At 39.4% G+C, this 14,606-nt stretch overlaps 1 protein-coding gene across 12 annotated transcripts in view; it reads right to left on the bottom strand.

Annotated features, from left to right (window-relative positions):
* The window catches only part of FRYL (FRY like transcription coactivator), a 247,737-nt gene that overhangs the window by 55,527 nt on the left and 177,604 nt on the right, over positions 1-14,606 (bottom strand). For all 12 annotated transcript variants that reach the window (XR_009246299.1, XM_058670127.1, XM_058670121.1 and 9 more), the window contains 11 exons: positions 14,082-14,206; positions 12,018-12,075; positions 9,119-9,210; positions 7,988-8,160; positions 6,337-6,497; positions 5,738-5,848; positions 4,696-4,850; positions 4,294-4,393; positions 3,217-3,385; positions 1,165-1,424; positions 690-830 (listed from right to left, as the gene is read on the bottom strand). Coding sequence is in view for 11 of the 12 variants with exons in the window: in XM_058670127.1 (XP_058526110.1) it covers positions 690-830; positions 1,165-1,424; positions 3,217-3,385; positions 4,294-4,393; positions 4,696-4,850; positions 5,738-5,848; positions 6,337-6,497; positions 7,988-8,160; positions 9,119-9,210; positions 12,018-12,075; positions 14,082-14,206 (1,545 nt within the window). In the remaining variant the exon portion in view is untranslated. The remainder of the gene's footprint in view (positions 1-689; positions 831-1,164; positions 1,425-3,216; positions 3,386-4,293; positions 4,394-4,695; positions 4,851-5,737; positions 5,849-6,336; positions 6,498-7,987; positions 8,161-9,118; positions 9,211-12,017; positions 12,076-14,081; positions 14,207-14,606) is intronic.

Below are 14,606 nucleotides of genomic sequence, written 5' to 3'. Positions count from 1 at the left end.
CACTGGTAGCCATGAGCCCATTGACTTCAGCCAGTAGCACTGCCTCCCAGGGTCTCCATTAGCAGGAAGCTAGAACAGAGAGCATGGCAGAGCAGAACGCTAGACACTCCAACACAGGATGAGAGCATCCTAACTGCTGGTGTAACAGCTACACCACATGCGCCCCTTTGCTCGCTGTCTCTTCCAGTGTCTTCCTGAGCTTCTAGAATCTTTAGGTACAATTCTATAGGTGCTGATCTCCCATTTACTACCTAGTGGTAACATCCAAATGCCTGTTTCAGCCTTGCCAAAACTCTAAGCATCCCCAACTTCATGGATTTTGACTTCAGCACCATGTCTTCTCAAGTGTTCTCTTCAAGCCATTGACAGCTGTGATTCCCGTGTTGCTCCCCAACACACTCTGAGATTTCCCTTTGTCACTCTTATCACAACTGGACTTTATTAGCTTGGTGATTTAGTCATGAAATACAGTAGGCATGAGCTTGCAGTCACTTTTGGAACCATCCATCAGTTTGTAATGACCAGCACACAGGAACACACCTGTCTTGTACTACACTCAGTTATCTTGCTGAATAAAAGAGTCACCTACCCTTTCCCAACTCTCCTCCTCTCAGCCCTGGCCTCACCTCTAAGAAGACATGTGGCAAAAAATGTTTTAAAAATCAGATTACTTCAACTTGAATACATACGTAAGGCAAGAGGCTTGGTTCGCTGTTCACTCCACAGATGCTAATCAAAAAGTGCAAAATGATTTTCAAGTTCTTTGGCCAGCCATCCGCAAGTGTGGTCCACACATTTTCCACTTCTGACCAGGCCAATTCATCACCGTACTAAATATAGCACACACACAACAAACATGTCAGCAATGACAGTGTATTAAAACCAAATCTGACACCAGAAAATACAAATAATATTATTTTTATGGGCTGTTTTAATCTTTTGCACACTTTAGAGGAGCAAGCATTTCGTTCAACAAATCTAAACGTCATTATGATTATTCACTGAAGAATCAGTTAAAAATCAAGGTTTCATATCTAACAATTTTAAAGATAGGAATTTACAATGCATTTTGTTTAGTTATCATAGGACTATCAAATTTATTTTTGTTTCTAACTATCTTTAACTCAATAATTTTGTGTAGCTCAAATACAAAACTCATTTTACCTTTGCTGTCATGTACATCAGATTGTTTAAAACCATTGCAGTGGCTTGTGGGGATCCCCAGCCCTCTCCTCGTAACCAGCGCCTGCTGGTCACCATCAGTTCTCGGTCTTTTAATGAATCCTCTTCATCTTCATCATGTCTCCTTGCTGTGGGCAAAGGCTTTAAATCCACTAACTCAATGTTGTTCATCCAAGGTAACAGGTAGTGCAGCATTACTTGTCGTCCAGCAGGGTGTGCTGTCTGAATTCTCTGGCTTATCTCTAATTAAAAACAAACCAGAGGAGAGAATTGTTCTAACTTCAGTTTGCTCTCACTGTAATTAATTTCAACATTTCTCTCATAAGGAATAAAAAGCCAGATTTTGCTCATTAAGTTTAACAGTTATAAGCACTATTTCTATGTTAAAACAATTTTACCACACTGACCCATCATAAAGAAAATCAACAGCTAACAGGTTGCTATAAGTATAATATACTTTTCAAAACTGAAACATTTATGTATGTGCACTGCTGAAGGGATTGCAAAATGATGCACACTACAAGCAAAACAACGTAGCCAAGGACATGGAAGTGTGTAGGTAGTCCAAGCCAGGTAAAACAGGCAAGGGATCAGGAGTGTGTGTGAAGGAGGAGGCGGTGGAAGGCACTTGCCAGGCTACAGATGCCACAGAAGACCCCTGCACTGGGCCCAGAGAAAGGACAAAACACGACTCTTCGTACTGCCAAGTGGGCAAAGCTTGTGCTGACAACTGTGTGTACACAGTGTATGCCCAATGGCAACTGTACTCATCTTGCCATGAGAACGAAAGTGCAAAACCACAGCAAGCTGACATTCACTTCAGAATATGTTCAGGTTCGGAGGTGATTTTAAGTAGAGTTAAAATGACAAGGAGCCTGTGTTGTGGGCCTGGTCCACACCAGCTCTGGCAGCCCTGCTAACTAACAGAAGGCTTCTCTGCTTTTTCTGCAGGAGCCCAGCAGAAGCCCAGCAGCCACAGAAACATGTTCATGGTGACCACTGCTTTGTGTCGCTGATCACCCATCTCCACCTCGGAAGAGTTGTCAACGACGTGCCAACTTGGAAAGAGGAAGGGGCAAGATAGCTGGCACCAATGAGAGCCAACTAAACAGGTCTTCAGAACTGAACGTCAGCAGAAGAGCAGCTGCTTTTCTCCTCACTTGGGTCACTTAGGTAGGGGAAACAAATGATTCCTACTGCTGACGTAGGTTCTATGACAGGTGCTAGGACAGATGTCCCAAGCCTATATGTCTTGAGCCCAAATGAAGGGAAGGACCCCCAGCAGAGCCTACTGATTCCCTGAATGACAGTTCTGGTGCACATTCAGGACTCAGATTGGTCAGAGATCTTGCCACAGGAAAAGAGCGGCTGAGTGTCTCATCTCCCGGGCCGTAATTAAGACTGTTCAGCAAAAGCACAAGACCCTGTAGGGGCACTGACAATAGTACTTCCCTAACACGGGAGGCTGAATTAGACCAACATCAGAAATTCTCAACTGGAGCGCTGGTAGGCCCAGAGAGCGAGCTGCTTCACTGATGCACAGCCCCGACGTGCGACAATCCCTGGCAGGAATAGGTGCCAGCCCAAAGGACAGGAAAGCCACATGAAACGCCCCATAGTTCTGCTCAAGAAACTGTACCACCTGCCCCTTAAATTAGAGCTTTCACTTACAGAAAGAGATATTTTTCTTTGCCCTTGACTTTTGTTATTAAAGACAGGACAACATGCAAATCATACTCAGGAAGTTCAATAGCTACTAAAGAAATATTTTAACATTGCACATGGAGCTCCTCTTCCTTCTTTTTTTTTTGTATCCTGCAGTGGGGTGAGCAGGGAGACCATCATGGAGTCCTGTAAAGTCTATCCGAAGAAGCTTATTTATGATGGATTGGTATTGAGTCCTTAATAAAGAAAACAATATTCTTACTTATGCGTTATGTTTTGACTCAGCCCCAAACGTAAACAATTTGAAATTTCCCATAGTTTAAGAAATGATTGCTAAAGAAAAATTAATGAGCAGTTCTGCAATCCTACCTGAGAAGATGGCGAGAGTTAGTTCAGGATAGGCCCTCGCAAGTTCCTCGGACAGCTGATAATAGGACACAGAATACAGATGTGGCAGAGGAGACAACTGGCTGAGCACTCCGTCTGTTCTCTGAACCTCCAGTTTGTGAGCATAGCGAAACATCTTCGGTTCAAGAATCTACCAGAACATAATTCACAAACTTCAAGTAAAGATTTTATATGACTCTATAAAGCTCAGCTGTAAATAAAGGGAAACAAAAAACTTCTCCCAAGGGCCTGAAGCAGTAGCCTCGTACCTGAAGTCCTCGCCTTGCATGCGCTGGGATCCCATATGGGAACCAATTCTAATCCCAGCAGCCCTGCTTCCCATCCAGCTCCCTGCTAGTGTCCTGGGAAAGCTATTGAGGCTTTGGATAGGCTCAACTCCTATTGTTGTGGCCGCTTGGGGATTGAACCATCGGACAGAGGATCTTTCTTATCTTGTATCACATGAACTGCTATTCTCCTGAATTTTCTACTTCACTGGCAAAGGTCTAATTCCTAAGATGGTCCTATGAGAATCAGTAGGATTTCAAAGCTTTTGGAAATTTTCAGCATCTACTCAAATTTTACTCTTAGCCTTTGGTTAGGTTTGAAGCCCCCTGACAATTATCACTGAGTTAATTATTGCAGAACGTACAATGCACATGCTCAGTAACCTTTCCAAGTTATATCCCCTCAATTTTATCAGAAAAAGTTATACAAAGATATAAAAAAAGAACTAACTAGTTTTTACATAACTCTCACAAAAAAAACCATTCAACTCACATTATTCATCTGTGTACACAAGCTCTAATCACTCACTGTTCATAAGTACCTTTATAGACACACAATAATGTACATAATCTTCCTTTTATTCACTGAATTGTTTGCATTACGTATAATGTTAAGCATCTACATTATCTTTGTCTTGTGTTTTGATAATGAAAACGATAGTACACTTCACTGTTGAAGCCAACTATGAAAGGCAGTATAGTGTAACGACAAGATTAAATTATTGTATTTTTCTAAATATGGTCTAAAATATCTTAACATCTGTTTACAAACCTGTAACAGTTGCATAGCAACTTCATAGATACTTCTGGAGGAATCAGCTGCTTTAAACAGGATCAGATTCAGGAGCATCACTGTGTCACACTGATAATCCCTAGGGAGAAATTTTACACGTTAGATAGATTCCAGCGTTCTGAGGCATTCACCAAAGCTAATCAATACAACACACAACAGGCAAGCCTGTGGCTGTGAGGAAACTACTACTGTGTTATGGCAGCAAGTACCACAACAGATATCTGGCGATCATTACCCGTATTTTGGTCACATCCCCTTAGAGCTTAGGGAAAGATATAGCAGGGTTTTTTGTTTGCTTGTTTGTTTGTTTTAAGAATTTCTAAATTAAAAAGGAAACATTTTTTTTAAAAGGAAGGACAATGAAACGAGTCTTTGGAATACCTGTTCTGGAAAACATTAGCAATGGCCTTAAAGCAGCCGGCGGCTACCCTCTTGGAACCCGTGTAACATCGGTCCACAGCCCAGTACATCAGGTTGCTCTGATCTGGGTTCAGCTCCAGCAGTAACGTAACTGCTTCACAGCCCAACTGATGAACCTAAGGAAACCAGGGGGCAACATCACCCGGGAAGCAAAAGGAGAAAGTCACCTGTTACTGAATCATTTTCTTCTCTGTATTCTTATTAAAGTAACATAGTATGTGTATTTATTCTACATTATCTGTAATGGCAAAACTCAGTCTTCTCTAGTTCAATTCTTTTCTGTTTATTCAGCCAGTCTTCCTCATCCCCCCCCAAGAGGAAGGGGATCATGAACAAGCTGCGCTTGGCCTCAACTGATAGCAGGCTCTTCAGGCTGATTGGATTCCAAGACAGCTCTGAATGCGGGTGAGGACGATGAACAATGAGAATAATGAGCTACTAACATTACTTTTACTATGCTTTATATCTTGATTTTGGTAACTCAACAGGAGGATTATTCTGAGGGAAAAAATATAAGTCCTATTTTAAGCTGTGAAGTCTGTGTGCATATAGAATGAGAACAGGGAGATGCGAAGGAATGATTTACTGCAAAGTGGCCAAATAATAAAATTATTAAACATAGAAAACAATATAATTGTTCCATGGAGCTCACTGAGGCTACATAAATATTTCAATACTGAGAAATATATATTTACATATACTATATATATGCCCTTATTCGAGGACTAATACGGTGGTGTATATATAATAATTCTAGTAATATTTATATGTATAAATATATATACACCACCATATAAATCCTCGAATAAGGCAAATTAATATTATCTAAATGAGTAGTAGGAATTATAATTTTCTTAATTTATGGCATCATACTTAGTTTCACATAATAAGCTTTTTGCAATCTGCCCTAACTTGCTTTTTGAAAGACAATTTCAATGAATCATACAATTAAAAATCAAATAAGGCTATGAAAATTATGACATTATCAGGGAACTATAATTACCTTTTTGTCCAGGGAGTCTAAAATGTTATCCAGCCATTTGTACAAATAGCCATCTGATGAAAGTCCTACATTATCTGCAACAGGGCCACAACACAGTACAGCAGACATAGCCTTCAAACAATAATATTAGAATTACACTCAAAAACTTTGAGAGGGTAAATTCTGGCTGCTTAATGAGAAGGGAAAGACACTTTTACTCATGCATATCTAGCCATAATACCTTCAACTCTGTATAACAGATTTCTAAAACAGGTTTTTTAAATTACTAAATAAATATCATCGTATCCACATAGACACAGGTTTGAACAGTGTGACAAGAGAAGATAAAAGACCAAGTGCTTAGCTAGGAAAGAATTAGTTTCTCTTGGAGGCAATCCTCAGTTCTCTAAGAAAATGGTCATAAAACCTTGGTAGAGTGGCTTTTTCGGACAGAGCCCTATATGTATTTAAGTAAGCTTACAGTAAGAAGTATCTGAATAGAGAAGGCAATACAGTACTTTGAACAAATCATTTTCCTTCATAATGCCGGTTACTGAGAGACATAATTTAACTCAGCTCTTAAAAAAAAACCACACAAAACCAGGCTTCTAAGCACATACCTTTAAAGCACAGTATTGATGTCTATTAATTTGCATATTTCTGTCACTGTATCTGTCCAAGGGCGTAAACATGATGCTGAAAGGTCCTGCCCAGTGACTGAACAGCATGAAGAGACTGTGACGAAGGCTCTGCTGAGGAAAGATACTTCTTCTCTGGTGCACTAGAGATAAAAGGGAGATGGAAAAAAACTCATTGCCATTTCTAGAACACATGTCAACTTTCCCGCTGGTGAATACATAATGCTCTTTAAAAAAAAAAAAAGCTAAGTTTTCATATGCGCCTACTCCAAATCTTGCATTGTAACAATGTTTTCAAATAAGCAAGTCCCTGAAAACATGTGGCAGCCTGTGTCACCTGAGTGCAGCATCACCTGTGGCACACCCCTGGGTGGGCACAGGGCTAGGCAACTGGCCCACTTCTCTTCAGCCTGTCACCATCTACTTGGTGGATGTGGCCAAGAAGACATTAACTCAAACATTTCTCTGGATCTTGGTGCACTGGGAAATGAGGGCTTTGGACTAGATAAGTATTTTTGAAACTGTGCAATGTTTTCAGCAGACAGCTGACTTCAAAAAAGAAATCTTACATGGAATCTTCATGCACAACACAGATCAATAGAGAGCCAGCTTCTCTCCTGGAAGTAAGGGGTGAGGCCAGGTATGCCACCCAGCACACTGCCTCTTGTTGTCGGCACCAGAAAACTCCTGGGCTCTGGGAGGCAGTGCAACGTGTAATCCACTAGGTGCCGGGATGTTTGCTACTTTGAAATTCTGTAAGTTCTCTACAACAATCCTTGTTGAAGAAACTCAACAGCAGCATAATAAACCAATGTGGAGGTTGCAGAAAAGTGTTCAATAACTGAAATAATCATATTTATACAATAATGAGATTCAGATAAGAAATAGAGAGGGAAAAAATCACTCTTTTCCTTCTAAATAGCATCTTTTCCTCACAAAGATCAGGATTTTTGCACTTAAAATTAAAACACCAATATAAGTGCTTAAATGACCCTGCTATAAAATACAAATTCTTTAATAGCCAACTGTTTGCATAAAATCACAAAATAACTTCACGTTTTTTTCTTCAGAGAGGAAAACATTTATACTATTGTTGTTAAATAGTCAATGTTCAATAGCCAAAGGCTACATTGACTTCTTATGTCTGGAACACTTAGAAGAGCTTTTTACTTTTTAAGATGCTATCACATAGATCAATCTTTGTCATGCCTAAACTAACAACTGTCAATAAGGCACCTTCTCTCTAACAGACTCACCTGTTATCTGGCTACACTTCATATCTTTGACCTATGTTCCTTTCTCACTATTCAAAAGTTTGCTGTTAACTTAATTCGTATCATTTGGAGCACTATGCTGGGCCCATTGCATCTAGGAAAGCCTGTTTAAAGAGCTTATTCCATTGATTTCTTCAGATTTTTCTATCAGTGCTTTGATTATTATTGAAAATGTATCTGAGTTGTTTTTTGAACTCTGACATTAATTCAGAGATAAAACAAACTCTTGCCATCACGTTATGCTGATATTTTCCCAGTTTGCAAATTGCCTTAATGACAAAGGTTACAGAATTTCAAAGAAAGAAAAACATGATGGTTTCTCAGTACTCAACAATGCTTGAAGAAACCGAAAATACTACCTGGAACATTCTGAATGATATTCGCCACTAAGGCACTAAAATGGCATCGTATATCCTTCAGTGTGTCAGAGTCTTTTTCATTCTCTGCTTCCAGGAGTTGTCTAGTTAAATCTACATACTCCAATAAAGTGTTGTTGAGGAAATGTGTTTCATTATCAAGGCCACCACTTGCACTGAAAACAATGAACAAAATAAACGATAAAGAAACCATGGCTTCAAAGAAAAAAACCATTAGCGATCAAAATCATAATAACACATATCTAAATTTCATGGTCATGGAATTATGGAACTTAACACACAAAAGTTAAATGAACAAGGCCTTGGCCTTCTCAAATATAAAAGCTGATAGCACATCTTAGTCAAGGAAATGCCACTGAACTGTAATTGTATACGTGACTTTAATCAACCGTTCTAGCTCTCTGTTGGAATACATAGCTTTTCATTCAGGAGATGCAGAGGCTTCGAGGATGAGAAAGGCAGAAAGGAGCAAGATGTGTCTGCTCATTTTCATAGGTATCGTGGTTACCCGCACGCTACCTGTACTTGCAGCACAGACTTCCTTCAAGGCTCAGTACCTTCCCAAGGAAACAGTCAGGTGACGGAATTCTCCTGAAGGGATTGACTGGCCTGGGTAACAAGCCGCCTTCACTTCAGATGTTACGGTTTTGTGAGTGATAAAAAGCATGGTTATGAATTGTGTTTGTAGCTGTCGTAATTTTCCCCAGTAGCACAGGCAACAGTTCACTGGAATGCATTTGCAAACCTTTTAATGTATAGAATGGAAATATTTAAGCCAGAAGAAGCAGATCTTTAGCACAAGGTAAGAAAAAAGGAACTCTTAAAGAACCACTGTTTCCTTACCTAGATAGCTAGGCATCAAGAAATACCAAAATCATAGCAACACTGCAACCAATTTTTGCCTGGGGCAATTTAGTTCTGATGGTAGAGTTTGAAAATACATCTTTGGCTTCTGTTTAATATACTGGATGCATCTTAGATTGGTAAATAATATTTTCAGTGATGCATACAAGTATATTTCATTGCAAAGCGGCTTGTCTGTTTTTATGCATTTCACAAGAGAGTATATTTCCTGATCTCTCTAAAGCATTAAAAACCAGAATCCATACTGACCTGTGACTAATGACACCTGCATCTGCCAACAGTTCAAATATTCGTACCAGCTGTACTCGTAAAACATCTCGACGCCTGCGCCGCTTCATGTTCTATTTCAAAAATACAAAGATGGTAATTAAAAATCTTTCAGGGAAGTCCATAGGGAACTTGATGGTCTAATTGGGAAAGAATTATGGGCGTGCCTCAGCAATAACTGTGGGCTCATCGCAATTATTTCGCTTGTGCAGTGGTAGATTGTAAGCACTTTGGGAGCTATGATATCCAAGAATTATCTATGTGAGTATAATTTGAAATTAATGACCAAAATAAAACCACATGGCATTTTAGATGGTAACTCAATTTTTGAGTCTGAAGGGAAATAAAATTCTATAGTTGTTTTACAGATACTTCAGGGTAATTTGCTAACCTGACAATTTTAGAGGAATTGATTAGTCATTGTTCAGTGCTGATTTGTCACTGAGTGATAAAGAATCTTGCTAAAGAAACTTGAGGACACATTGAAGAAGACAGAATTCCAAAGTCTTAAGAAATCCAACCAATTTCATTCACGTCATGATTTTCCACTAAACTAACTGGGCACAGACAAAAATTAAACAAAAACAAAAGAAAATCTTTATCTCATATGGTATTACAAACATGTTCGTATTACTTGGGCCACTGAAGTAATGTCTAACATAATTACAATAACATTTTACTTGATTCTGCTTCTAATGGGAAGTCACATAGCAGTAAGGTACAGATCTTCCATGTCACAACTTATGCCCATCACTGCACTAAAAGTGTAATTTTTGTACTGCAGAGAAATTATTGTAAGAGCATTTTTGGTATTTCATTTTCATGTTCAAAACCCACTTTTATGCTTCCCACAAGCAGGTCCCTTTCATGATGGTCAAAGTTTTTGGTTGCTGGGAGCTCTTTCTACAGCTCAAAGCTGGGGTGCCATTGTGGTGCAGTGGGGTAAGCCAGTGCCTGGGATGCTGGCATTCCACACTTGTCCCGGCTGCTTCTCTTCTGATCTACTGGGAAAGCAGTGGAAAATTGGGTTATGTGTTTGGGTCCCTACATCCACATGTGACACTCAGAGTGTGTGGTGGTGCCCTGTTTTGGCCTGGCCAGCCCAGGCAGTTGCAGCTGTTTGAGGAGTGAACCATAGATGGAAGATCTCTTTCTGTCTCTCTCTATTTCTGCCTTGCAGATAAGTCTTGGAGGATCTCTGCAAAGGTGTAGCTGACCTGTTCTTGTGAGTCTAAAGCTTTCAAACTGTAATTCACACTGAAAGCTCATCACTACACTTATATCATCACTCTGCAAGATCACAGCTTCCCCCACACCACTGAAAACCTGAAGCAATGAACATTGCTACGTGATTGTATTTTGCAATCCCATTTTCCCTCCAGCACATCATCCAGTAACCAAAACGATCATTCTGAAAGAAAAATCCAATCAATGACAAAATGGAGACACTGTCACCACCACAGAAGGGGAGTGAGAACTTACAGGGGATGCTTCCAAGCCTCTTGAAACAGTAACTACTGTCACCATCTCCTTGCCTGCTTAAGTTCCCCATGGAGATTCCCAACATTAGTAACAGCAACTCTTAAATGACACCTGCACTCACTCAAGATGCATGACAAAAAACACTCCTAGCTCCTACTCCAGGAACTATTCAACATGATCAATAGTTTTAGGATTTTTCGCAAACTCCCTGGTAACTCTCAGATGTCACAGAGAGGTAGGCACCACTGGTCTACAGCGTAAGCCAAAACTAGGGATTTTTCATGAGATAGTTTCTACATTGGTATGATCATATAAAAAAAAAAACATGCAATTTCCAAATTCTCCTATAAAATACGTAAGTGCTATTCTGCCTAGAATCTCTTTCCCTTGCTTGCTCACTGGGCAGCATGTTTCAAACTAACCTCAAATATAACACTTTGTGTGTCAATCACTTGGTGCAGTGGTTAAGATGTTAATTGGCATGCTTGTATCCCATGTTGGGAGTACCTGGGTTCCATGCCAGCTCCACCTGCAATTCCAGCTTTTTGCTAAAAACATAGTTGGGGAGGCAGCAAGGGCGGGCTTGCTTACTTGGATCACTGCCATCCACCTGGGAACCCGACCTGAGTTTCCCAGCCTGGCTTTGGACTCGTTCAGTTCTGGTTGTTGTGGTCATTCGGGGAGTTAAAAAGCAGATGGGAGCTCAATCTGTCTCCTTTCATCTTTCAGTCTTTTAATATCAGCATTTCATCTATAATGATTTCCCTTTCTCACAGACAGGCTTGCTTTCTTGCAGCTCTTCTAACTCCTTATCCAAGACTTTATTCGGGCATATATAAAATTGCTAACTATGCTTTACTTAACCTCCTACCATACTAGAACTACAAGCTGCTCAGAACCTCGTGCATCTGTGTAGATGTGGGAATCTGGACCAGGGTTTATCAAAGTAAAGCCTAGGCATCAAATCTTCCCATGGCTGCCTGTTACTATAAATAAGGCTTCACTGGAAAACAGCCAGTAGATGCAGTGTAGCAAAGCTTTTTTTGACAAAGGGAGATGTGCATAGCTGGAACTGTGGCCTACAGAGCTGAAGGTACTCACTCTCTGGCCATTGGCAAAGTGTGCAAACTCTAGTCTAGATTCTATTTCCTGCCCTCACTTAAGCCATGACAATTTTTCATCTGTTTCACATAATGGATCTTTGTGTAAACTCTCTAGGGGATGGGATGGGGGTGAGGTTGGGGTAGAGAAGAGCAACTTTTAAAAAATGTGCTGGACAAATCTTTGTCAACTTCATTTCTACCTTTTGGTATAACAATGTAAATATGACATAAATTTGGTAGAAGACAATGTTTGCCAAAAAAACATTCAATAATAGAAAACTATGGACAAAGCTTACCTCTGGTCTTCGTTCGAGTGCTTCTTTAATTATGGGATGCAATTCCTCTATTAGTTCCCTAGAGGAAAAATGATACCATTATCTCCATTAATAGCTCAACTGAGATCATCTGATACATGATACACTTATCAGTGTTAACCCTAATCCTACTCTCTGAAACACAGAGTTTATAGTCTTGATTTATAAAAAACAAATGACAGAACATTTGGAAATCACATACATAAGCCACGTGCACACACACATGCAGAATATACGTCACTTATTTTAACTTCAGAGGTAAGTACTATCAATATATTTGTTCAATTAGTTTGCAATCCACATTCATTTCACAGTTTAAAAATTATTTATAAAACAATATCCTTTTTCTTTACCTAAAATTATTTTGCATGATTTTTAAAACAGATTTATTTATTGGAGAAGAGTTACAGAAAGCGAGAAGGAGAAACACAGAGATTTTCCAGCTGCTGGTTCACTCCCCCAATGGCCGCAATAGCCAACCTTAAGACTGTTCCAAAGCAGGAACCAGAAGCTTTCTCTAGCTGCCCAGATAGGTATTGAGACCCAAGCACTTGAGCTATCTTCTGCTACTTTCCAGGCACATTAGGAGGGAGCTGGATTAGAAAGGGAGCTGCCAGGACTCAAACCAGTACCCATATGGGGTGTCAGTCCTGCAAACTGTAACTTAATTTGCACAGTGCCAGCCTCACGTTGCATTTATTAATTCGAAATATTCTATCAAAGGGTGGGATACAATGCTACCACTGATTTATTACTGAATTCATTAAATTTTATCTAACACTAATTAAATGAATATCCATGTATATTAATCATAGTTTTAATTCTTGGTTATCCCCAATATCCCCTTAAGATTAATTTTGCAAATAAGCAAACTGCTATTCATTTATATTTTGATTTTAAACTGGAAACATTCTCAACTGCATATAATTGGGGGAAAAAATTAAAGTCAAAGAAAATAAAATATACCCACAGTTACATAACTTATACAAAACTACTTGGAGTGCACATTTAGCACAGTAAGACACTGCTTGAGATGTCTGCACACACATCAGAGAGCCTGGGTATGTGCCCCAGCTCTGCTCCTGCTTCCAGGTGCCAACTAGTGTGCCCCTGGTAGGCAGTACTGATGGCTCACGTTCCTGTGTCCCATCACAGGACTGGATCAACCTCCCTCCCTGCTCCTGGCTTTGGTCTGCCTGGGTCCCAGTTCTCGTGGGCCAATCAGCAGAGGGAGAAACTGGTTCTCTGCTTTTCAAATAAATGAATACATATTAAAACTACTGACATTCAAGATACTTCCTCATAATTGGTTCCAAGTCATTTTTTCTTAACGTGACAACCCCTTTTCTATCTCATTTTTCTCAATTAGCACAATAATGTACTTATCAGGCCATAAAATATTCTTCCAAAACTTCTTTTCTATGCTATTCTACAACTGTAGCTCTATTAAAGTTTATTAGCCTGTCTTATTGTATATTTACCTTAGAGCTAAGTCAGAAATATTACTTCTTATCATTGAGCAAATTACCAAAAGAATAAATACAGAGCCCTGCAGACTACAAGAAAGCAAAACCTCAAGCAAAAACGAAAATTTGCTACATTGATGACAAACATCAAGAATGCTTTAAAATATGTACTTTTAAGTATTTGAAAGATATTTTAATTTTCTTGAATAAGAAGGGACAAATGTGGAGTTTCAAATGGAGATTTTAAACTACCATTAGAATCAAAGTAATTGATAAATTGCACAAAATATTAAAGATTCATATGGAATTTCACAATTTTTAGAATAATTATACATAAATATTTTATAATTATTTTATAAATAAAAAAAGAAAAGACTTAATCTCTCAACAAAAATGAGGAAAAAAACATTCAAGCAAGTTAAGTAACCTGTTAAGTGTTGCAGGGCCAGCTGATTGCTCAAGCTCAATGTTATGCACCTATTCTAGCTACATAAGTCTTCTGCACAACTCAATCACGCTGTCTCTCTAAACAACAGTTACTATGTAATAGTGTGTAGAGAACACTTAAGCAGATAATTACCTAAAAGCTCCTGGGTTGGTCCTGCCAAGACCTAGAACAAGGGATTCGGTGATTTCCATGCTCTCAGAGCGCATCATTGGAACTATGTGTTTAAACAAGGATGAAGCAGATGGGATGCCAATAATCTGGAAAACAAGTCACATTTACATCAGTCACTAAGGACACTACATCCAGGTCAATAATATGACATTTGAGCAGTATTTCATCAACAACAATGCACAAACGAAACTTCTGTGAATGGCATATATAATTCATACAGCTTAAGTAGAGCGTGGGCATTCAGAGTGGTGGTTAAGATGCTGGTTAAGGCATCTGTATCCCATACTCCAGCGTGTCTGTTCATTCCCCAGCTCCACCTTCAGCTCCTGACTTCAGCTCTCTGCTAATGTATACCCTGGGAGGCAGCAGGGATGGCTGAGATAAGATTCCTGCAATAGCCCACTGCAAATTCATTAGTGGAACTTGTTCCCAGCTGTCTAAATCTTTTAACAGATATTATCAGATAAGAGGCCAACCTTTTCCTTT

The sequence above is a fragment of the Ochotona princeps genome, chromosome 11 (genome assembly GCF_030435755.1).
Source record: "Ochotona princeps isolate mOchPri1 chromosome 11, mOchPri1.hap1, whole genome shotgun sequence".
NCBI lineage: Eukaryota > Metazoa > Chordata > Mammalia > Lagomorpha > Ochotonidae > Ochotona > Ochotona princeps.
The sequence above is the reverse complement of the archived record's forward strand: the minus strand, read 5'-3'. Positions and strand labels throughout refer to the sequence as shown.